We start from the raw sequence: 23,783 nt of genomic DNA, 5'->3' as shown, positions 1-23,783 counted from the left end.
AACAACAAAGTCAAGGTTTTTGCTCAGATTTCTTCTATGTGGCTGTGTATGTGGGTGTGTGCATGCGTGTGTGAGTGCGTTTATATATGCATGCACATGTGTGGTTATTTTAGGAGAGAGACAGCAGACAAAAATACATAAAGCTAAATAAGTAAATAGGATAAATACATTTTTTTTTAAAAAAGGTTTAAAAGGGAGAGTCATTAACGCAGGAAGAGAGAAAAGGATGAGAGGGGGAGAAAAAGAGAAGAGAGAACAAACAAGCAAAAATGATCTTGGGCGCCATAGACGTTTATAATCAGAGCAGTGCTCGCCACCATAGACATATATACATATATGTATATACAGTACTCAAGTTTTTAAAAGAAAATCAGGGGGGATGGTGGATTTTATCATATGGGGACAGATAATTTGTGCTGATTACAAATAATATAATATATTACAAATAATAGCAGTGACCAAAACACCTGCAGAAATACTGCAGGAATGACATAGCAGCAGTTAAATGCAGCCTTCTGTAAGATTTAAATATCCACTGGGCTTACATCAAATACATCAAAACACAACAATAAAAAACAGTTTTCTGAACTTATCAATATGACTCTGTCCTTCACAGGATAAGTAAAATGGATCACTGCAAAAACTCACAATCTTAACAAGAATATTTGTCTTATTTCTAGTTAAAATGTCTCATTTTAGTAAAAAAAAATCTCATTACACTTAAAACAAGACTCATCACTGGAAAAAACAACAATTTTCACCTGTTCCAAGTAGATTTTCACTTAAAATAAGTAGAAAAATCTGCCAGTGGAACAAGATTTTTTTGCTTGTAATAAGAAGATAAATCTTGTCCCACTGGCAGGTTTTCCTACTTATTTCAAGTGAAAATTGACTTGAAACAGGTGAAAATTGTCAAATAAGTTATTTTTCTGGTGATGACTCTAAATGTTGAAATAGCAGTAAAACCACATTCATTGATGAAATGACATAAGGGATGGAAAGGAGGGATGGCAGTTTTACAGGGGGGATGGTTTTGACCGTTTTTATTTCAGGGGGGATGCCACCCCCCCTCATCCCCCCTCAACTCCAGTACTGTGTATATATATAAATGTACAAATATATATATAAATGTACGTATGCCTGTGCTTGCCAGCCATGTCGCCAGCGCCCCGTCAGCCGGCCTTCCCGTCCTAAAGGTGACGTTTCCATGACAGCCAATCAGCGCGGCCCGTGTAGTCACGTGGTCTGCATCTGGCGTTTATAGCCAACTGCGGCAAAGCTGATGCAAACTTGCACGCCCGTAGCGCTGTCGTCGTCTGCAGAACCACTCGCACCTTTATAAGAGTTTCTTTTTTTCTTTCCTTGGCACAACGTCTTCGTTTCGGGGGACGACATGACGACGGAACTAATAAAAGGTGTGGAGCAAGTCTGCGTGGGTAAGACAGAAAGAGCCGAGTTGAACAACGAGCCGGCTAGCATGGCTCGTCCTTACGGCGGAGTTATGGTTCCGCGTTACACCAACGCAGAGCCTACGGCGCGCGTCGCTACGTACCATACGCCGTCGACTTAACGCAGAACCGTAAATCAGGCTTCACAGCCATGTGTGCGAAGCTTATTGCGTCAGTTTCATTCATAGTCGTGATTTACCCAGCGGTTCACTCTGGATTACCGAGGCTTTATCTATATGCTCTATTTGTACGGGACTTCTTTACGCTGTTATCGGATTTAAAAAAAGTATATATTTAATATGGTACGGAGTGAAACTCAAAGACGAGGGGCCAATGACAAGCTGTCTGATACAGGCCAAGAGGACAATCAGACTATCAGATCATACTGGTGTTATAGAAATTTCACCATAAGGATTGTAAATAGGTTGGGGGTGTGATGTGTGCTGTGTATAATCCCCCGACCCTGTAGAAATGTAGGTTATTGCTGGTTTCTGTCTAACCTGTCACCAGATGACAGGCTGGTTGACACATGTTAATACAGTTCCTTATTCTTCCTATAGTGGGCTGATTCAGCTGCCAGGTCAAGTCTAAGGTCACACTGAACAAAATACCTGACAATTCAGATTATTTAGTTGATTAAAATGATATATATATATATATATATATATATATATATATATATATATATATATCCTTTATTTAACCAGGTAAAAAAACTAATTGAGATTAAAACTAGTGATGCACCGAAATGAAAATTTGTGGCCGAAACCGAAAATAATAATAAACACTTGGCCGAATACCGAACATGGTTCTTCGCAGTTTTTCATTTATTTTGCCAATTTTTTCACCATTGCATAAATCAAATAAATTTGATTTAGGCTTTTCAAAGAAAAAAATCTTTTACAAAATTACAAGGTAGAAAACATTTGTTGAACATAAAAAACTGAACATTTTTTTATTTCCCAGCATTTCTTAAATATTCCAGCAGACATTATACCAGCAAAGAACAATAACTTAAAATCAATAAATTAGCAAAATACATTTTTTGGCCATCTTTGAGCTTACGTTAGGCTTAACTGACTGAACATTGTAACATAGGCCTTAAAACAATAAAAATGCATTAAAGCGCTCAGGGTTTTTTATCATTTCAAATGATAAATCAAACTTGTAGCTGAAAGACTTTGCAGATGTGCCCCCTCTAGATATTTGAGCAGAACATCCATTGCAAACAGCCATTCTTGTATTATTCTTTGCCACTCTAAAATACTTCCACACTGCTGACATGTTTGCACCACTTCACTCCACGCTCTTCCACGTTTGATTTCGTCATCTAAACGCACCTGTAATAGATTGATTTATGTTGTTTTGGTTCCACCTGCTGGTGAAGGTTAGGTAAAATTCTTATGTGGTTAGTTTTTGGTTGGCCAACGATTTATGTGGTGCGCAACAGTTACGGAGCGGCCAGTCTATTTATTTTACAACGCCGTTATTAATTGTTCGGTTTTTTCCAACTTATTCCACCGAACACCGAAAGTGTTTTTTTGCCATTTTCGGCCGAACAATTTCGGTTACCGAACAATCGGTGCATCACTAATTAAAACCTCTTTTCCAAGAGTGACCTGGCCAAAATGGCAGCATAAAAATAATACAACAATACATACAAACACAGACAGTCAGTCACACATTCCGGGGAAACAAGAGTAAAACAATGGTAAAATTTACACAACGGGGCAGTCGCAAGAACCGAGAGAGCTAATTTCTCTGTCTTTTAAAATGGATTTGAATTTACCCAAGGATACAAGCTCAACCAATTTCAAGTCCTTCTCTCATCATTCCAGGTTGAGGGGGCAGAAAACTTGAACGCCTTTTTACCCAGTTCAGTTCTGGCTCTCGGTACCTGCATCTGAATAAAGTTCTGTGAGCGCAGGCCGTAATGGCTGATGTTTCTACACAAGTGCACGCACAAATATGTAAGGAGACGTCCCAAAATGGATTTGTAAATAAAAGTCAGCCAGTGGGAGAGTCTACGGACAGGCAAAGAAGGACAATTGGCAGCAGCAACAAAAAACAGTAATGTACCTGAAAGCTGCAACCGGTGATAAAACGCAAAGCACAATGATACACGGTATCTAATTTCTTTAAATACTGCTCAGGAGCGTTCATAAAAAGCAGATCGCCATCGTCCAACAAGGGTAAAAAAGTTGGTTTTGATCAAATGTTTCCGGACCTGAAATGAAAAACATGATGTTCCTAAAAAAGAAACCTAATTTTAGTTTCAATTTAGAAACAAGATTATCAATATGAGATTTAAAAGACAATTTGTCATCTATCAGAATGCCTAAATATTTATAAGAACTAACCAATTCAATTTCAATCTCCTGAACAGTTAACAACCTTGGAAGGTGAGATGGAAGCTGCTTGCCATCTAAGCAATCTAAGATGGGAGTTTACATTTGCTATCAATCCCGATGGAAATATCAATCCAGTCCTTGCAAATTTCCCGTCTGTGGGACTATTAAAGGATTATCTTATCTTTACCAATGACTAAAGTCCTATAGAGACACTCCTATATAGTCTTATAGAGAGCCTCTCTATAGGACTCTAGCAATGACTAACTGATTACTGGTAGTGTCTGTTCAGTTTCAGTATTGCACCACTTGGCCCTAAATAACCCGTTAGTTCAACAAGGGCGTTTACTTTCACTTTCTTGACATTATGAGCAGATGGAGCCCTTTCAGGGAATCAATCTCTTCAGTCATTTCCATGAAATTGCAATATTGAACAATAAATACATTTTGCAGAAACTTTGGTCATCTTTAAGATCAGGATCAGTAGATTATTTCTTTTTTTTTTTTTTAATTAAAAATAATTATTTAATGGTTTTAAAAACAAGCTGTAAGTGCTGATGAATAGTGAAACTGTGCTTTCTGAAAAACAACCCCTCTCTCTGCCAGCTGCTCGTCTAATCATAGGACACATCAGCCAATTTCACTTTCAGATTTGTCTTAAGCCCTGGAGAGTTTTAATTATCACACGTTGGATGTTTTCACCAAAAGCACATGCTTTATTTCCATTCAATCATGTATGCAGCACCCATAATAATCAATATTTGTCAAGTACTTTAATGAAAAAGAAAAAACAGATTTTTCTTAAAATTGACTAAATTTGATTCTTTCTTATTCCCTCAGTTACGTGGGCTCATTACTACTTCACATTATTTCTCAAATATAAGAATTTATTAATAATTCAGGGTTTCCACCAAGTCTTCTGGGAGGGAATGCCAGCATCTAACTTGACGTTTCCTTTTTCAGCGGAGGTGTACGTGTCCGACAAATCTGGCAGTGACCAGGATGGCGACGGCACGCAGCAGAAACCCTTCAAGACTCCCCTGAAGGCAAGCTGCACGTTAACTTTTGGTACCGTTGTTCAGGATGTTTTACGCTGCACTAGTGACTGCTGAACGTGGAGATGCCCACAGGGGGTTTTCCATTTCTCATGTGGGTGAAGATGGTTTCTTTGTATGCCTGCACTTCAGTGACATGTTTCCGATCCTCACAGGCTCTGCTGTTTACTGGAAATGAACCTTTCCCAACCATCTACGTTGACTCGCAGACCGAGGGAGAGGTTGGTTCAGTTTTTTAAATGAAAAACATATTCTCTTGTGATCTGCATAGTAACAAATCTTTGAATATTACTATTTATATATATATATATATATATATATATATATATATATATATATTAAAAAAAAATCTGTTTTCAAACATATTGCGCCTTTTATAAAGCATGGTTGTTTAGTGATTAGGGGTGTAACGATACACTAATCTCACGATAACGATACGATATTATAGCAGTATTTTTTTAACAACCTTGAATGAGGAACATATGACTGGAAAAAGTTGTCTTTTATTTGAAAGACACAAAATACAAAACAATGCTGTGTGTTTTCCCTATTGTTACAGTTTGTAATGCTTTATAACTGTTTAAGTTTTAAAGAGAAAGTCAGGCCAACCATTTTCCACAAACTGAACTAAAAGTAAATGTCAGGTTTGCATTATGCATCTTCAGTTTCATACAAGTACAAATATTTTGCCACAAACTGAATAGTTTCTCTCATGTATGATTTGACTTTTTTCTTTCTAATTTAACAACTAAAATTAAATAAATAAATAAAAGTAAATAAATACATACAATTTTACATCATAAAAAACATTGATTCATGCTCACCTTATAAGTGTAAGAGGAGATTTATTTTTGTTAAGAAGGTTATTTTGGTAATTCAGGGTTCATTATTTTATAAATATATTCTGATGTAAATCAGGGACTATAATGACACTAGTTAGTTTATCTGTAGTTGTTAATATGTTTTAGATTGGACGGAGTGATACAGCACTGGGTGCTGTGTTAATGCTCTAAAATCCTACGCTGTTGAGCGGACATTAAAGTACACTGGAGCTCAGCAGAAAAAGTTTTTTTTCTAAATGTAGCTTCTTGTGTTTGTCCTCTTCAGCGCTGGGCAGTGATCTCCAAGACGCAGATGAAGAATGCAAAGAAGGCTTTTAACCGTGAGCAGCAGAAGACTGACTCCAAGGATAAAAAAGAGGTTTGTAATCCAGAATTTGCTTTAATGTCAGCCATTGCTACACAAAGTGGATGAAGCTGTTTTCTTGACAATGTCAGACTTTTTCCGTCATCATTGAGTCATGAGGACGCTTCAGTTTGTTTTTGTTGTTCCCCCCTTACGGCTCCCGTTTGTAAAATTTAAGAGACATTGGCAATGTTTTTATTCTTTGGCTCCATGTTTGTTGTGCAGACGGAGGACAACGAGAGGAGAGAAAAGAACCTGGAGGAGGCCAAGAAGATTACCATTACCAAGGACGCCAGCCTGCCGGAGCCAGCAACGGTCAGTCTCTCACGCTTCATGCTGCAGATCTGTCAGCCGCTGCTCTGCTCCATCACCCGCTACTTCCATTATACAACAAATGTTTTGCAGCAAACCATCAAATTCGTACACATTTTTAGTAGTGATGCACCGAAATGAAAATTTGTGGCCGAAACCGAAAATAATAATAAACACTTGGCCGAATACCGAACAATACCGAACATGGTTCTTCCGCAGTTTTTCATTTATTTTGCCAATTTTTTCACCATTGCATAAATCAAATAAATTTGATTTAGGCATGCTTTTAAAAGAAAAAAATCTTTTACAAAATTACAAGGTAGAAAACATTTGTTGAACATAAAAAACTGAACATTTTTTAATTTCCCAGCATTTCTTAAATATTCCAGCAGACATTATACCAGCAAAGAACAATAACTTAAAATAAATAGATTAGCAAAATACATTTTCTGGCCATCTTTGAGCTTACGTTAGGCTTAACTGACTGAACATTGTAACATAGGCCTTAAAACAATAAAAATGCATTAAAGCGCTCAGGGTTTTTTATCATTTCAAATGATAAATCAAACTTGTAGTGCTGAAAGACTTTGCAGATGTGCCCCCTCTAAATATTTGAGCAGAACATTCATTGCAAACAGCCATTCTTGTATTATTCTTTGCCACTCTAAAATACTTCCACACTGCTGACATGTTTGCACCACTTCACTCCACGCTCTTCGCTGTTTGATTTCCTCATCTAAACGCACCTGTAATAGATTGATTTATGTTTTTGTTCCACCTGCTGGTGAATGTTAGATAAAATTCTTATGTGGTTAGTTTTTGGTTGGCCAACGATTTATGTGGTGCGCAACAGTTACGGAGCGGCCAGTCTATTTCCTTATATTACAACGCCGTTATTAATTCAGTTTTTTTCCCACTTATTCCACCAAACACCGAAAGTGTTTTTTTTGCCATTTTCGGCCGAACAATTTCGGTTACCGAACAATCGGTGCATCACTAATTTTTAGCAGCTATGACAGTGTGGTTGTAAAGATTTACCAAAATGATATGCAGTATTTTACAAACGAAACTAACCTTGCCAGAAAAAAGAAAACTAAATAACTCAACCCGCGTCAAATAATGTAAAAAGGACGTGCAACACGCTAGAGTGGGGTAATAAAGACTCTTTTCAGTGCTTGGGGTTTGTTTGGCTCATGTGCCTCAGACATGTTTTAGTTGGTCAGAAAATTCTCCTCATTTAGACTTAATAAAGCTAAATAAAGCTGTTCCTCGTCCAGATATTGTCCTAAAGAATCCCTTTTTTAAAACATTTTTTCTCGCAGGTTAAAATCGGTCAACTGGAACCAAAGAGGGGGACAAGAGTGAAGGTGTTTGGATGGGTTCACCGTCTGAGGAGACAGGGTGAGCAGTCTGGGAAAAATTAAACAAGGATTCATGTTTGTAACTCAAGAGACCTGTAACTTTTAGACTTTGCATGTTCTTGTCTCCGACAGGGAAGAACCTGATGTTCATTGTGCTGAGAGACGGGTCTGGTTTCCTCCAGTGTGTCCTGTCGGATAAGCTGGTACAACTTTAACTTTTTTTTTTTTTTTTTAATTTGAGATTTTTGCAGATTTCATCATCTGTTTCAGAAATTTCACATCTCAGTAACAATTAAAATAGAAGGTTTTTATTTGAATTAATTCTTTAATGATGCACGGGTGCATCACTACTTTTTGTTTGTTTTGAAAACCAAATAATAAAAACTGAATATTCTTCCTAAAATCCTGTGCTGAGTGCTGACTTGCATTTTCCTGTTTTTTTTTAGTGCCAGTGCTACAACGCCTTAGTGCTGTCCACAGAGAGCACCGTGGCCCTGTATGGCATCATCAAAGCAGTTCCCGCGGGGAAACAGGTAAACGTGCCTGTTAGAACACGTGCACAAGAAAATGGTCCTCTGAGTTTTTGATAACAAGGTGAAGCGTTTATGATTTTGGTGCAAGATCTTGCACACATGACATCCAAACTGTGCAGTTAAATCCATTTTTATTTAATAAAAATCTAATTGTCTCTGAACTAAAAACTGAAATGGATTAGTTGTTACTATTTATTACGAAAATTGAAGTTACTGAGCTTATTATTCCAGTTTCATACAGGAAAATAAGTCTGCAGCATTTCTAGCGGTAACACAGGACGAACCTGTTGCATACACCTGAAGTGGTTGTTTACTGAGCTCCTCATCTTCCTCTCCCAAGGCGCCCGGTGGCCACGAGCTACACTGCGACTTCTGGGAGCTGATTGGCTTGGCTCCAGCAGGTGGCGCCGACAACTTGCTGAACGAAGAGTCTGATGTGGATGTGCAGCTGAACAACCGACACATGCTGATCAGAGGAGAGAATGTGTCCAAGATCCTCCGAATCCGATCCACCGTCACGCAGTGTTTCAGGGACCACTTCTTCAGCCGTGGATACTACGAGGTGACTCCCAACAGTTGGAATGCTTGTGAAAATTATCCCGTTCTTTGCAGTAGAGGAAGAGAATGGGGGGGGATTTGCAATAAAAAAAAATGTCATACATTCTGGATTCATTACAAATCAACTGAAATATTGCAAGCCTTTTATTATTTTAATATTGCTGATTATGGCTTACAGTTTTAGATTAAGATTCCCGAATATTCTAATATTTTGAGATAGGATATTTGAGTTTCCTCAAGATGTAAGCCATGATCAGCAATATTAAAATAATAAAAGGCTTGCAATATTTTAGTTGATTTGTAATGAATCCAGAATGTATGACATTTTTGAATTACAGAAAATAAAGGACTTTATCACAATATTCTAATTTTCTGAGACAGTCCTGTATGGAAAAAGTTACAAAGCTGTGTTCTTAAACTATTTATGCCGGTACAAAAGTTTAATTATATTGGCAGTAATTAAATCGGCGCTTACAAGCTTTATTTTTTTATTATTAATGTTGAAAGCAGTATCTGACTGCACTTTCAACTATGTTTTAAATTGCCCCAATAATCTCTGAATGCCAGCCTTGAACACTTTTCTCTCTCTCCTCTGGGCGTAGATCACTCCTCCGACCCTGGTGCAGACTCAAGTGGAAGGCGGCTCCACGCTGTTTAACTTGAACTACTTTGGCGAGGAGGCATTCCTGACGCAGTCCTCCCAGTTCTACCTGGAGACCTGCATACCCGCCCTGGGCGATACTTTCTGCATCGCTCAGTCGTACCGCGCAGAGCAGTCTCGTACCCGCAGACACCTGGCTGAGTGAGTCAACGCATCAACACTCGGGGACAGTCCAGTCATCCTGTGTAGGAACAGAAAGTCATAAAATACTTCAATATGTAAAGCAAAGCAGGAGAAATGTGTGATAAATTATACAGGAATTTGTATACAATATTAGATCCATACAATATTAAACACTGTAAAGCAAAGCAAGCATGAATTTGAAGATGCAAGATGATTTAACGCAATTTAAGCAGGTTTTGATTTATGAGAATTTCAACTGATTTGATACCAAGTGAAACAGTTTCTTTTAATTTAAATTTTAGATATTGAAGTTTACCTGCACAAACTTGTCTAAAACATGCAGTTTAAATAGATTATAAGCTAAAGAATTGTTGGCAGAAAGATAACTTTCTCTGAAAATAAGCCACTGGCACTTGAGTGACACGTTCTCCCTGAACCAGGTACGCCCACGTGGAGGCCGAGTGTGCCTTCATCACCTTTGACGACCTGCTGAACAGACTAGAGGACCTGGTGTGTGACGTGGTAGACAGAGTGCTCAAGTCTCCCGCTGCCCCGCTGCTGTACGACGTCAACCCGGTACGTTACGCCCGCTTGTGCAACGCTTTTATGGGCCCAAGTTTTTAAACATGTTAATTTTCTGTAGTTACAATAGTTGTGGTGATGTTTTCCCAGAACTTTAAACCCCCCAAGAGGCCGTTCAAGAGGATGAACTACACCGAAGCCATCGAGTGGCTGAGAGAGCACGATGTCAAGAAGGAGGATGGAACCTACTACGAGTTTGGAGAGGTGACAGCCCCACACGACACACAGCTGTCACACTTTCTAAGACACAACATTCAGGAAAGAGCAGTCCAGAGTAGAGCTGCAGCTATCGAATATTTTAGTAATCGAATATTCTACTGAAAATTCCATCGATTAATTGAGTAATCGGATAAAACATATTTTTGTTTAGTTAAAGATCAATTATAAATGTACATTAGATGTTAATTGACATTACTAAGACTAAATTATATAATACAGTAGTTTCATGGCTGTGCATTTAACAGAGGTGGAAAAAGTACTGAAAAATTGTAATTGAGTAAAAGTATCTTTACTTTGCTTAAATTCTACTCAAAGTAAAGGTACCCATCTAAGAATTTACTCGAGTAAAAGTACAAAAGTACTTCATTTAAAATGTAATTTGAGCAAAAGTTACTTTCAGTTATTTAATGCAAAAAAAGGATGAGTCACGAATCAAATCCAGCACAAGTTGTTTTAATCAACTTCGAGGCATTTTAAAGTACACATCAAACATCAAAAGCTCTTACTTCCGCAGAACAGGACAAAAAGGACAGTCACAACCTGTATTGTAAAGTGCAAACATATTGTCCAACCGACAACACCTAAAACCAGAATAAAAGTATTCAAACACAAAATAAAGTGCCCAATGTCCGCTGGATCCTGCTATTCACAATAAACCAAAATAAAATGCCCACAAGATCCCACAATACTGCCCACAATCTACAACTTTAGACTGGAAAAGCTCTTGTTTAATTTCAGCAGCAGCTGATTTTTGAAGTTTTTTGCTCTAAGTGCTCTCTTTGCTGTGAAGAGCAACCCGGCAGAACTAAAGTCTCTCACAGGCGGCTGAGGCTGGATGGCCTGTGTTGAGTTTCAGAGACAGTTCCTTTTGTACTCAGTAATGTGAGGGGGTTCAAATGTAGTGAAGTAAAATACTTGGGTCAAAATGTACTCGAGTAAAATTACAAATTACATATTTCAAAAACTACTCAGAAAATTACAAATTACTCATAAAAAGTACTCAATTACAGTAACGTGAGTAAATATAATTAGTTACTTTCCACCCCTGGCATTTAAAAACCCTGAACTTACACCAGTTGACCAAATTCACTGCCTTCACTCAAAAAAGGATTTTACCAAGAAATGTTCTTATTTCTAACCTAAAAATGCCATTACACCTGATAACACATAACTTAAAAGGTTAGGTGTTTTTCCCACGTGTTTCAATTGAACTTTCATTTGTGTCAAGCAGTGTTCAAAATAAAATTATGAGACCTGCTGTATTGGAGCACATGTTCTTTTAGTTAAAACTGTAGCGGGAACAGATGTTTAGAGGAACCTATGTATGTACCGGGTTAGAGGGGGAACATATAGGAAACGGACCAGAAGAATATAGAGTGGATTAAAAATAAAAGTTAAGCACTGAGCTACATGTGTCTCCCGCCTGAGCATGGCATGTTACAAAAACCAAACATATCCGCCGCCTCTTTCTTCTTTTACGTGCGCGGCGTCAGCGCGTTGTGCCGCATTAAATGTGGTCCGGGCGAAATACCTGCTTTGAGCTGCAAAATTAAACGATTCCTCGAGGCAGAGAAAATTCCTCGATCATTTTTTGTAATTGAATTATTCGAGGAATCGTTTCAGCCCTAGTCCAGAGCATGTTTTTGTCATGTAAAGCTTCGATTGTTACATTTGCTGCCACTCCAGTTCTGACTCATGTTGTCGGCTTTTCAGGACATCCCAGAGGCTCCAGAGAGGGTAATGACTGACGCCATCAACGAAACCATCCTCCTCTGTCGCTTCCCCGCTGAGATCAAATCCTTCTACATGCAGCGATGCCCCGAGGACAAGCGGTTAACTGAATCGGTAAGAAGTCCAAACTGAAATCCTGCTAAACTTTACCGTTTTTACTAACCGACGTGCACAGAGAGGGCAGCCCTCCTGAAAATCAGGTTCTCTTCTGTTGCCCTGATGGCGCGAGTCATGTAGCAGGTTTTGTGCAAAGTCATTCTGACGTTAACTTCAGTCTTGGGGATTAACACAATGTTTATCATGGTGCCTAATCTAGAGTAATGTTTCATTTTCAGTACTTTCAGTAGCAAATTTCAGAGGACTCATGATCAGAATCAGAAAGAAGTTTATTGCCAAGTAGTTTAACACATAAGGAATTTGTTGTGGTGATTGGTGCAATACAAAAGAGCAAATAATATTATAGGAAAAAAAATGTACAACAAGTTTGGTTCTGAAGTGCCGGAGTAATGAGTCTGTAGCAAAGAAAAATGTACGAGGTGACCGGGGATGTGCGTTAATGTGACTCAGAGGGTCAGGAGTGGAGTCTTTACGTTAATGTAACGTAGAGTGGGATGGAGCCTTGTACTTTTATTACACAGCTCTTCAAAATGATTAATAAATCAAAGCAAGCTGTGATCTAAAAATGAAGATGATGATAATTCCTGTGTGCAAATTGAAAGTTAATGTTGATCCAAAGAAAGTTAAAACTGTTTAGTCGCAAACAACACTAGCTGAACTTAAGCACATTTTGCATTAATGATCTTCATGGAAAATAGTTATAATTGTTTCACTCTTAGTTTTTGTTAACTAACAGTGAAAAATAATCCTGTAAACTGAAATAAAAACTAAAGACTTTTAGAAAACTAACTGAAATGAAACTATTTTAGGTCAAATTCACTTTGTTTAAATGTCTGTTTTTTTTGTTTTGTTTTTTTTTTTGTTTTTTTTCAGACTGGGATTTTTTCCTGAGTAAAATAATTACTTCTTAATTTGGATTAATTAGAAAATTTTGTTTTATTTGACAATATTGATTATTTCATTGTACATTTTTATTTATTTTTAATTATCTGCAAGTCAGTACCTCAAACTGATATGAAAACTGCTGATGCACTTGTTAAAACCCGTTACTACTACAACTACTGTTGTTTAGCAGACACTTTTATCCAAAGCGCCTTACATCTGAGAGACACACACCATGGAGCATTAGGGTTAAGGGCCTTGCTCAAGGGTTCATCTTGGTTGCCATTCCGGTTCCTCCAGACCCAAGCCCACCTCTGTTAAGCCCCCTGTACCGTGGCTCCAGGGTATAAAGAGTTAGGGCCAAATCCACAAAAGGATTGCGCGGCTTTTGCGGCCGCTAAACCGGTGCAAATGAGACAAAAAGAGAGCGTCTAATTCACAAAGCACCCGCAAAGGGCGAATTGCTCTACAAACTGCGCTGCCAAGCAAATAGTGGCAGTCTGCGCCGGTGCCATTTGCATGCATGCAAATTAGGTAATATTCATTCATTCGGCGCAAAATTGCCCCCTTTCTATGCAAATAAGCCTCATTGCAAAAAGCGTCTAATTCACAAAGGCCAGAGCTATTTGCCACACGCAAAAATAGTGGAGCAAATACCGTCTTTCAGAAGCGTGTATTAAACTGCGCGCAAACTCCTCACTCCCAGTCTCTCTGTTTCTCTCTCTCTCAATGTCATTCAAGCCTGTGTGATACTGAATGATATTAAGGGTGAAATCTATAGTCAGACATGACTGTACACAGTCAGATCAAGTGGGGTTGCGGACTTCTCTCGGATTTAAAAATAAAAATAACAGGAGCTCAGGATTCATCCATACAGTAAGGGGCTGCTTTATTACAAACAATTCCACCATATAAACATATAAATCTAGAATGTGTGTTTTTAACAGCTTAATAATGTCATCACATATCACAACATATATCAGACTTATAATAAAATAGCGCTGATCGTGTCCCTGTGAAGCTCAGCGTCAGTCAGGACTCTCAGCTGCTGCTGGAGATGCAGCAGCTGGACGGGTGGGCTTGACACCCGTCCCTTGAAATACGGAATTGTTACGTAATTGGGAATTAGAATTCATATAGAACAGTTTATTCCGTATTTCACAATCGTCCCATGCGCGTCTGTCACATACGCACACACTAGTTAAGCCTAATTATGCCTAAATAATGGTCCGCGTTAAATCGACGCAGAGACTACGCCGTAGGGTACGCGGCGACGCGCACTGTACGGTGCGCCAGCCCATACAGTGCTCTGCGTCGATTTAACGCGGAACCATAAATCATCCTTGAGCAGCACGGAGGGAGGAGGGAGGAGGGAGGAGGGGGAACGGGGCTCTTCGCACCTGATGTGCGAAGAGGTGTCCTGATGATTTGTAATACAGGCTGAGCCTACCGTTAGTTCTTAAACTGTAAAAAAGCTGGGGGGGACTAAAGCATGAGTTTGAAAAGTGGGGGGGCATGTCCCCCCTGTTCCCAGTAGAAATTGCGCCCTTGCGCCTCACTGCGTTTTATTTTCACTCGCTTTATTTTTTATTTCTGCAGTTTTCATTATGGACCAATCTGTGTGCTGAAATATGGAGAACACTTGAAACAGCTCCGCTCACTTACTCAGACAAGTGCAAATTGCACTCAGCCGCAAAACTTTATGGGCGTGTTTGCTCCGGTATATCATTAGAGCAAAATCTTTTGTGAATAGGACCTTAAAGCGGGGCAAATTGCGGGCGCTAATGCAGCGCAATTCACAGCGCTATTTGCGGGCGCAATCTATTCTTTGTGGATTTACCCCTTAATGTACTGATTGAAATACTCTTGAGGAAACGGCCATCAGTGTCCATTAAGTTGCCGGGTAAATATGAAGAGTTGGGTCAGATCATTAAAGGGACTACTGGACTATGCCGTTGGTTGGACTCGTTATCTGACTGATCTCTGCTCTCCTGCAGGTTGACCTGCTGATGCCAAATGTTGGTGAGATTATCGGCGCATCGATGCGTATCTGGGATCATGATGAGCTGTTGGCGGGATACAAGAAGGAGGGGATTGACCCATCTGCGTACTACTGGTACACTGACCAGGTAACGGAAAACCGGATGGGTTTTTAATTTTTGGAGTAAAATGTTATTACATTCAGGAACATAATTAATTAAATTCTTTGACCCAGCAAAGTGCAGATGGCTCAGTCTTTTAGTCGGGCGGTGACGGACTGGTCTTTCTTGTGTCTGTTTCAGAGGAAGTATGGCGCTTGTCCCCATGGAGGTTACGGTCTGGGTCTGGAGCGCTTCCTCACCTGGCTGCTGAACAGACATCACATCAGAGACGTCTGCCTGTACCCGCGCTTCATCCAGCGGTGCCGTCCCTGAGCCCCCGTGTGGGCGCACAGCCACACATTCGGTTATTGGAAACATTACTTGTGGCATCACCTCTTGGCTTATAACTATTATCATGTCTAAAAAGAGAACTTGCTGTTTTTATGGCGCAAACTTAAATGATCCATCAATACAAGCTCAACAGTAAATTCTATTAAACACCACCCGTGCATGAAATGTCAAGCTGGTCACAACTTCCTCTGCAGACACTTTGACTTATTGTTTAACCAGAGATGCATTTGTGTGTATGTTACCAAATCCTGGTCTTAGCTGTTGTAAAATAATAGTTATTTCTGTTAAGTTAAATGATTTAAATCTTTTCCACCAATTTGAAAATAAGCATACGTGCAGTTTTGGTGTCAGATTTGTGTTGACATGGACAAAAAATAGACACGTTGGCTATTGCTTTGGAGCACACACTTGGACAAGTGTCTCCTCCTTAAAACCTGCGATATGAAAGAAAAGTGGCATCTGATCGCAAGTTGCAAATTGTTTATTTCCATTAGTTTTATGGCTCTGGTTAAAATTGAAACACCGGGTTCTTGGAAACATTTCACTTCCCTGCTGTTAAACTGAGATGTACAAATGAAGGCTGGGCATGAAGTAGCATCTCCTGGATGGTCAAATGTTTGCATACCAATGCACATTTTGGGCGCAGTGGATCTTGGCATTTTTCATCTGGGGAAAAAAACCTACTACAACCGCACTGAAATAAAATATAACCCGGTCATGTTTGAGTTTGTGTTTTTTTTTTTTTTTTTTTTTTTTTTTTTAAGGTGGTTAATGCAACATTGCATCACCGACTATTCACTTTCAATCACAAATGTATAACTTTAAATTCATCTGAGGCCAACTCTTTGCCTGTAGATAGTGGGAATGACTTTCTCACCAGCATTCCATGGTGGAGGAGCTGAGCCGCTCTGACCAGCTGAAAGCTGCAATGAAGAAACTGCTCAACAATCACTTAATAACTTGCACTTATATAGCGCCTTTCAAGGAACCCAAGGTCACCTTACAAGAAAAACAGGAAAAGAACAAACAAAACAAAAACACAACAGGGAAGGGAACCACTTAATGGGGAAAGGCCAGGGTGAAAAGGTGAGTTTTGAGTTGTGCTTAGAAACTGCCCAGAGAAGGGATTCACGGATTACGGCAGGGAGAGAGTTCCAGAGGGGACGGCAACACTGAAGGCTCTGTCCCCAAAGGTCAGTCTGGTCTGGGGGCTGGAGAGCAGACCAGCGTCTGAAGACCGCAGGTTCCGGGAGGGAGTGATGGAGGTCAGACAGGTACTGGGGGGTGAAGGAGGTCAGACAGGTACTGGGGGGCCAGAGTGTGAAGGGATTTGTACGTGAGTAGGAGGAGTTTGTACCGTATGCAGAACTTGACGGGTAGCCAGTGGAGGTGGATGAGGGTGTGGGTGAGAACCCTGGCAGTTCTGAACGTACTGGAGCCTGAACACTTGACTGAGAACGTGCACAACAGGCAGGTGGTGCATGAGTGGCTGCAGGTGGCGGCAGGTGGCTATAGGTGGCTGGAGGTGGCTATAGGTGGCTGCTGGTGGCTATAGGTGACTATAGGTGGCTGCAGGTGGCTATAGGTGGCTATAGTTGACTATAGGTGGCTGCAGGTGGCTATAGGTGGCTGCTGGTGGCTATAGGTGGCTGCAGGTGGCTATAGGTTGCTGCAGGTGGCTGCAGGTGGCTATAGGTGGCTATAGGTGGCTGCAGGTGGCTATAGGTGGCTGCAGGTTGCTATAGGTGGCTGCAGGTGGCTATAGGTGACTATAGGTGGCTGCAGGTGGCTATAGGTGACTATAGGTGGCTGCAGGTGGCTGCAGGTGGCTGCAGGTGGCTGCAGGTGGCTGTAGGTGGCTGTAGGTGGCTGTAGGTACCAAAGCGTGTTTTTAGAGAATTTAGAGAACAAATTTTTAATTTGCAAAAAAAACATGAAATCCCAGACAACTTGCAATGGATTTTTTTCTTTGTTATCATATAATATGGTGTACATCATATGTCATATCAACAGGGAAAATTTCAGAGTAACTTTTATTTAATATTTATGTCGGCCTTAAAAAATGACACAAATAATGTTTAATTTCACCTTAAAAGTTGGTATTTTGCATATATATATATACATAAAAAAGGCACTGAGCCTCCACTATATCCTTGTTTGACCCTTGACTATCGATCTAGAAACTTAATTTCCTCATCTTGATTGCCTACTTACAAAAAAATATAGGAGGAAATGGTCCAATAACTGTGCAAGATGGGCAATTTGGCGACCATTTTAATATGCAAATTAGAAGGTCAAAAACTCAAAATTTCACTCGGGTACCGGTTTTTTTGGACTCAGCACCCTTGAAATATGTAAGGTAGGCCGGTTCCCGACTTGTACCCATAAATGCTCCTTACTTCTTATAAAAGGCCTTTTTTCTGAAATCCTTCTAGACTATTACTTAAGTAGAAATTTTGGTTATCTATACTTCACTGGAGTAATTATTTTTCAGACGACTTTTTACTTTTACTCCTTACATTTTCACACAATTACCTGTACTTTTTACTCCTTACATTTTAAAAACAGCCTTGTTACTCTATTTCATTTCGGCTTTTAAAAAAAACTATCCAGTTAAATTGCTCCTTCCGGATAGAGTGAATATGGTTGTGGTTGTTTCAGATGTTCTTGTCCAGTTTTGTTCTTACATCCGTTCCCTCAGATTCCTGCAACTAAACTTGGATGTACATTCCAATAAAGGTTAGGATAAATGATAACATGTCTCTGAAGTTTGACTTTTTGCACCATTACAATACTTATAGGCAACTAGTCATCATATCTGCTGCTCTCTGAAACACATGTTAATGCTCAATAGTACACATATAGGTTCTTTAATATATTTACATTATACTAAGATGCATTCATTTTCAATGGCTTTTGTCCTTAATGGCTTTTTCCCCCTTACATTACTTTTACTTTTATACTTTAAGTAGTTTTGAAACCAGTACTTTTATACTTTTACTTGAGTAAAAAACTTGAGTTGATACTTCAACTTCTACAGGAGTATTTTTAAACTCTAGTATCTATACTTCTACCTGAGTAATGAATGTGAATACTGAAGACACCTCTGACAACAGGCAGGTGGTGCATGAGTGATCATAAAAGGGCAGTTGTCCACTGAGCCATCCAAAGTGGCAGGGTTATAACATGAAACATTGAAAAGAAGGATGATTTCTCTATATCAAATTAATGAGTGGTCATGCTTGCTATGTTGATTTGGGTATTCATTTAATTGGTGATTTGATTATTTAAGGATGAAGGTAACATGTACACTGCACCTTTTATTTATTTTTTTTTATTTCTTGAGGAATCTTTGTTATCCCATGGAGGCAATTTGTTTTACTTGCAGTCTTATCTCCTACTTCTTGCTTTTATTTCATTACTTTAATTAATCTTTTTGAGGGTAGGCAAATAATAAGCTTTGCTTCAGCCTACACCTTTTTCGGTCTGGATGTTATTTGTATATTGGAAGCTTTTTTTGTAATGTTTTCTTTGAACAGTGTATTCGTTTCCTTGTCATTTTTATTCTTTTGTTTTTTGTGATGTCATGACCGAAATAAACTGAACGAAGAATCAATCCACCCAAGACTGTCTGCAAGGTGCAGGGAAGGTGTCTTGGAAAAACCTGCTAAACCTCTTTAAACGTTCTTTCCAACTAGGTGAATAACTGGACTGAAAACTGAGTGTATTAAGTTACCAAGAATGAGACTTGAGAGATGATTCAGATTTTCCGTAGATTTAATTAAACAGTTGCATGCAAAAGGGTCAGAACATACATGAGGTGTCTCGACTCAATGCAGAATGACGATGAAACATTAAAGCGTAGTAGAGGATGATACAATCTAGTAGAGAAAACATTGGTGTTCTCACCGCTAATCTTTGGGCAGAGTACTAGTCTGCACCTGCAGTCGGCCTGAGGTTCTCAGCTGTTTTGTTTTCATCAAGTATGAGAAGCACTTTTTCCCATCACAAGAGCATTAATGACGCACCATAGTTACTGCGTCTGAGCTGACCAAACCAATATCCCAGAACCAGTCACAACTATGATCATGCAAGGATGAAGAGTGTAGCTGAGATGATTACACACCTGAAGAACAAATGAAGCAGCTACTAGAAGATGGGGACCCCCCCCCCCCCCCCCCCCCCCACCGGTTCATGTTAATATATCGTTCAGTCCATATTGGTCGTGAGATTACGACACAGATCCAGTAGCTGCTATCTCAAGCTACTTTAGAGAAAAAGCATATCTAAACCTTTACAACTTGCCATAAGAAGAAGCAAAGAAAAGGTTTATCACAACTTCTTTCTTTGAGAGTTTGTAGTTTTCTGTTTCCTGAAAGTTTTTGCTTCAATCTTGGGGACTGATTTTAAAAGGAAGAAGGAAGCAAGAGTTTAGTGTCTGGTAAAACTGGTGTCATTTTAAAAGAATGTGGAGGATTAAAAAAACAACCTGGATGACACACGCACACGCACGCACGCACGCACGCACACACACACACACACACACACACACACACACACACACACACACACACACACACACACACACACACACACACACGTAGAGGTGGAGACCTGGGTGTGAGCTGGCGTGTGTCTGGGATCTTCTGGTCACTCCTAACTTAAGCATGCACTGAAAAAAATAAATCTAAGCGCATGTAAATATAACATATTTAAATCTGTGATATTAACAATTAAAAATGAAGTTTGTTGCTTTACGTGAATACATCTAGTTTTGAACTTAATCTGCATTTGTCCAAAAAAACAAGACATTGTGCATTTTTTCCTTAACAAGCAATATTTATGTGAATCCCAGTAATTTTTTCATTTACACACAAACAACAAGCAATGATCTTGTTGTATTAACCTTTCCTTTAACAATTGTAATCTATTGGGCAGATTGACCAACATTTAGATGAAACATGCTTTATTTGTTTAAGTAGAAACACCACAGTAAAAAATATCTTGCTTGATCTACTTTTAAAAAATTAAGGCAACTTTTTCACATGAGATTTTTATGTAGATCAAGAAAGACTAGTCTTTGTATAAATTACTTAATTTTTAGTATGTACAAAATTAATTTGCAAGTAAAGTCAACTGAATTTTTGCAAAAAAAAAGTCAACTTAATTTTTGCAAGGAAAGTCAAATTAATTTTGATAAATAAAGTAAACTTAACACAATTAAGTTGACTGTACTTGCAAAATGTATAATTTACAAACAAAAACTTAGGTGGTTTATACAAAGACTAGTCTTTCTTGATCTACACAATAATCTCATGCAAAAAGTTGACTTATTTTTTTTAAGTAGATCAAGCACAATATTTGTGTCAGTGTGCCTCAGTCTTTTCAAGCACGCTTTTAGGCCCCCGAGGGCCATGCAGGTACCAGAAGGTGGACTAGTCAAAAACAGTGATTTACTCCGCCCGGGTCCATAAGTAGCTGGTCCGTTCTGGTATGGATGGACAACTACAGGACTGTCTCAGAAAATTAGAATATTGTGATAAAGTTCTTTATGACACATGTCACAATATTCTCATTTTCTGAGACAGTCCTGTATAACCCAGATGCAGGACAGGGGGATGCAAAAGCAAGAGAAAAGTAATTTTATTTAACAAAAGGCGCTGCATGGTGGCGAGTGTCTGATACCCGAGGCTCCGGTACATGCGCAGTAGCTCATGAAGGAAACTGCCGACCCACTGGTCCAAAGCGGGGTTCGGTCACGTGACCATTGATGTTTGAAGCGCAACATCCGAAGCATCATGTCCGAACCAGCTCGGATATGACACAAACCACCGGCCTGGGTCGGTCTGTCCTCTCATTTATCAGAATAAATGAGTGCGTCACTGTCGGGTACAGTAGTATATGTGGTTACATAGATAACACAGATATAGACGTTGTTTTATTTTTTTATTTCATTCATTGATAAAATAAAACAACAAACAATTTAATATAAACACAAACGTTCCTAAATTGTGACTAAATTGTGTTCAATTCAGTTAAATTCAAAGTCAGACATAGGCTACTTTATTCATTCCCGAAGGAAAATTAATTATTGCAGTAGCTTTCATCATGTCAGTCTCAACAGATTCATTTTGGAGGTGTACAGGACTGTCTCAGAAAATTAGAATATTGTGATAAAGTGCTTTATTTTCGGTAATGCAATTAAAAAAACAAAAATGTCATACATTCTGGATTCATTACAAATCAACTGAAATATTGCAAGCCTTTTATTATTTTAATATAGCTGATTATGGTTTACAGTTTAAGATTAAGATTCTCAGAATATTCTAATTTTTTGAGATAGGATATTTGAGTTTTCTTAAACTGTAAGCCATGATCAGCAATATTAAAATAATAAAGGCTTGCAATATTTCAGTTGATTTGTAATGAATCCAGAATGTATAACATTTTTGTTTTTGTAATTGCATTACAGAAAATCACAATATTAAAATTTTCTGAGACAGTCCTGTATTGCTGAGTGCTGGACGGATCTCCTACAGCGACGCTGGGATGAAGGAGGAAGGACAGACGGAGAAAGAGGAAAACAGTAAGATAAAAAAGAACAAATGATATTAAACCTCTGCCTGTGTGTATGGATGAACATTTTCAAGACGTCACTGATACCCAGTACTCGAGTTGTAAAAAAAATCAGGGGGGATGGTGGATTTTATCATATGGGGATAGATAATTTGTGCTGATTACAAATAATATAATATATTACAAATAATAGCAGTGACCAAAACACCTGCAGAAATACTGCAGGAATGACATAGCAGCAGTTAAATGCAGCCTTCTGTAAGCTTTAAATATCCACTGGGCTTACATCAAATACATCAAAACACAACAATAAAAAACACTTTTCTGAACTTATCAATATGACTCTGTCCTTCACAGGATAAGTAAAATAGATCACTGCAAAAACTCAAAATCTTAACAAGAATATTTGTCTTATTTCTAGTTAAAATGTCTAATTTTAGTAAAAAAATCTCATTACACTTAAAACAAGACTCATCACTGGAAAAAACAACAATTTTCACCTGTTTCAAGTAGATTTTCACTTGAAATAAGTAAAAAAATCTGCCAGTGGAATTTTTTTGCTTGTAATGAGAAGATAAATCTTGTCCCACTGGCAGGTTTTCCTACTTATTTCATGTGAAAATTGACTTGAAACAGGTGAAAATTGTCAAATAAGTTATTTTTCTGGTGATGACTCTAAATGTTGAAATAGCAGTAAAACCACATTCATTGATGAAATGACATAATGGATGGAAAGGGGGGATGGCAGTTTTACAGGGGGGATGATTTTGACCGTTTTTATTTCAGGGGGGGATGCTCATCCCCCCTCAACTCCAGTACTGCTGATACCACTTTTCTCCATATTATCTAATAATTTCACAGTCTTACTTAAAATGTGTGACCTTACTCCTTAAATGCGGTCACTGTCATACTGTAGGTCCACATCACTGACACAAGGTATTCTATATTTGCACTACTTGAACTCAAATCAAAGTTGACACTTTTTTCTTTTTAACTTAGAAAGTATCTCCATAAATCACTAAAACAGCCATCCAATGAGTCATTATCTCAACCTTCACTTCTGGCCACATAGTGTAACAAAAACAACTAAACATTTACATAAATATGAAAACACTGATTATCAACCCTTCCCTTTCCTGCAGACAGCAGGACCAGATACCGGGTATCTCCCGACACAAACGCAGTAAAACACACTTGTCCGTTGTGGGTGTGGTTGTCTGAATTAGAGAGCAGACAAACGTACGCATGTACGTGCATTGATAAGGACCTGCGTCCATGTAGAGTCAAGTAGATGGAGAAACAGGGGTCAGGCCGGATAATATGACGCCTTCAAAGTAAAAGCATAGGCCTATTAAACAAAGGCCTATTATAATTTTATTTGTACTCATTCTTTTTAAGATAAGATAAGATAAGTAATCTTTTAATAGTCCCACAGAGGGGGAAATTTGCACATACAGCAGCAAAGGGGATAGTGCAAAAAACAAGAGGCATCAATATCACACACACAGTAATAATAAAAACACTATAAACAGTATATACAATAATAATAATAATAATAAGAAGGACAATACAAATAAATAATAAGAAATACTATTATGTAAAAAATAACAGATGGACAGATAGATATTTACATTTATTTGTTCCCTCTTTTTCCTTATCT

General features: G+C 38.7%; 1 protein-coding gene across 2 annotated transcripts; it reads left to right on the top strand.

Annotated features, from left to right (window-relative positions):
- The first annotated feature begins 1,256 nt into the window (after positions 1-1,256).
- On the top strand, positions 1,257-16,272 carry nars1 (asparaginyl-tRNA synthetase 1). 2 transcript variants are annotated; one of them, XM_061734615.1, is made up of 15 exons: positions 1,257-1,415; positions 4,760-4,842; positions 5,007-5,072; positions 5,959-6,051; positions 6,262-6,351; positions 7,671-7,749; positions 7,842-7,912; positions 8,156-8,242; positions 8,583-8,804; positions 9,403-9,602; positions 10,025-10,160; positions 10,257-10,370; positions 12,099-12,230; positions 15,113-15,244; positions 15,398-16,272. In XM_061734615.1, exons 1-15 carry the CDS (start codon positions 1,394-1,396, stop codon positions 15,527-15,529), a joined length of 1,659 nt encoding a protein of 552 aa, XP_061590599.1. In that variant the 5' UTR covers positions 1,257-1,393; the 3' UTR covers positions 15,530-16,272. The 2 variants fall into 2 exon arrangements, with proteins under 2 accessions (XP_061590599.1, XP_061590598.1); XM_061734614.1 differs by having other exon boundaries at positions 1,258-1,436.
- The last annotated feature ends 7,511 nt before the right edge of the window (positions 16,273-23,783 follow it).

This window comes from Cololabis saira, chromosome 11, assembly GCF_033807715.1.
Source record: "Cololabis saira isolate AMF1-May2022 chromosome 11, fColSai1.1, whole genome shotgun sequence".
Lineage (NCBI taxonomy): Eukaryota > Metazoa > Chordata > Actinopteri > Beloniformes > Belonidae > Cololabis > Cololabis saira.
Note: the sequence above shows the minus strand (reverse complement) of the source record. Positions and strands in the feature narration are given on the sequence as shown.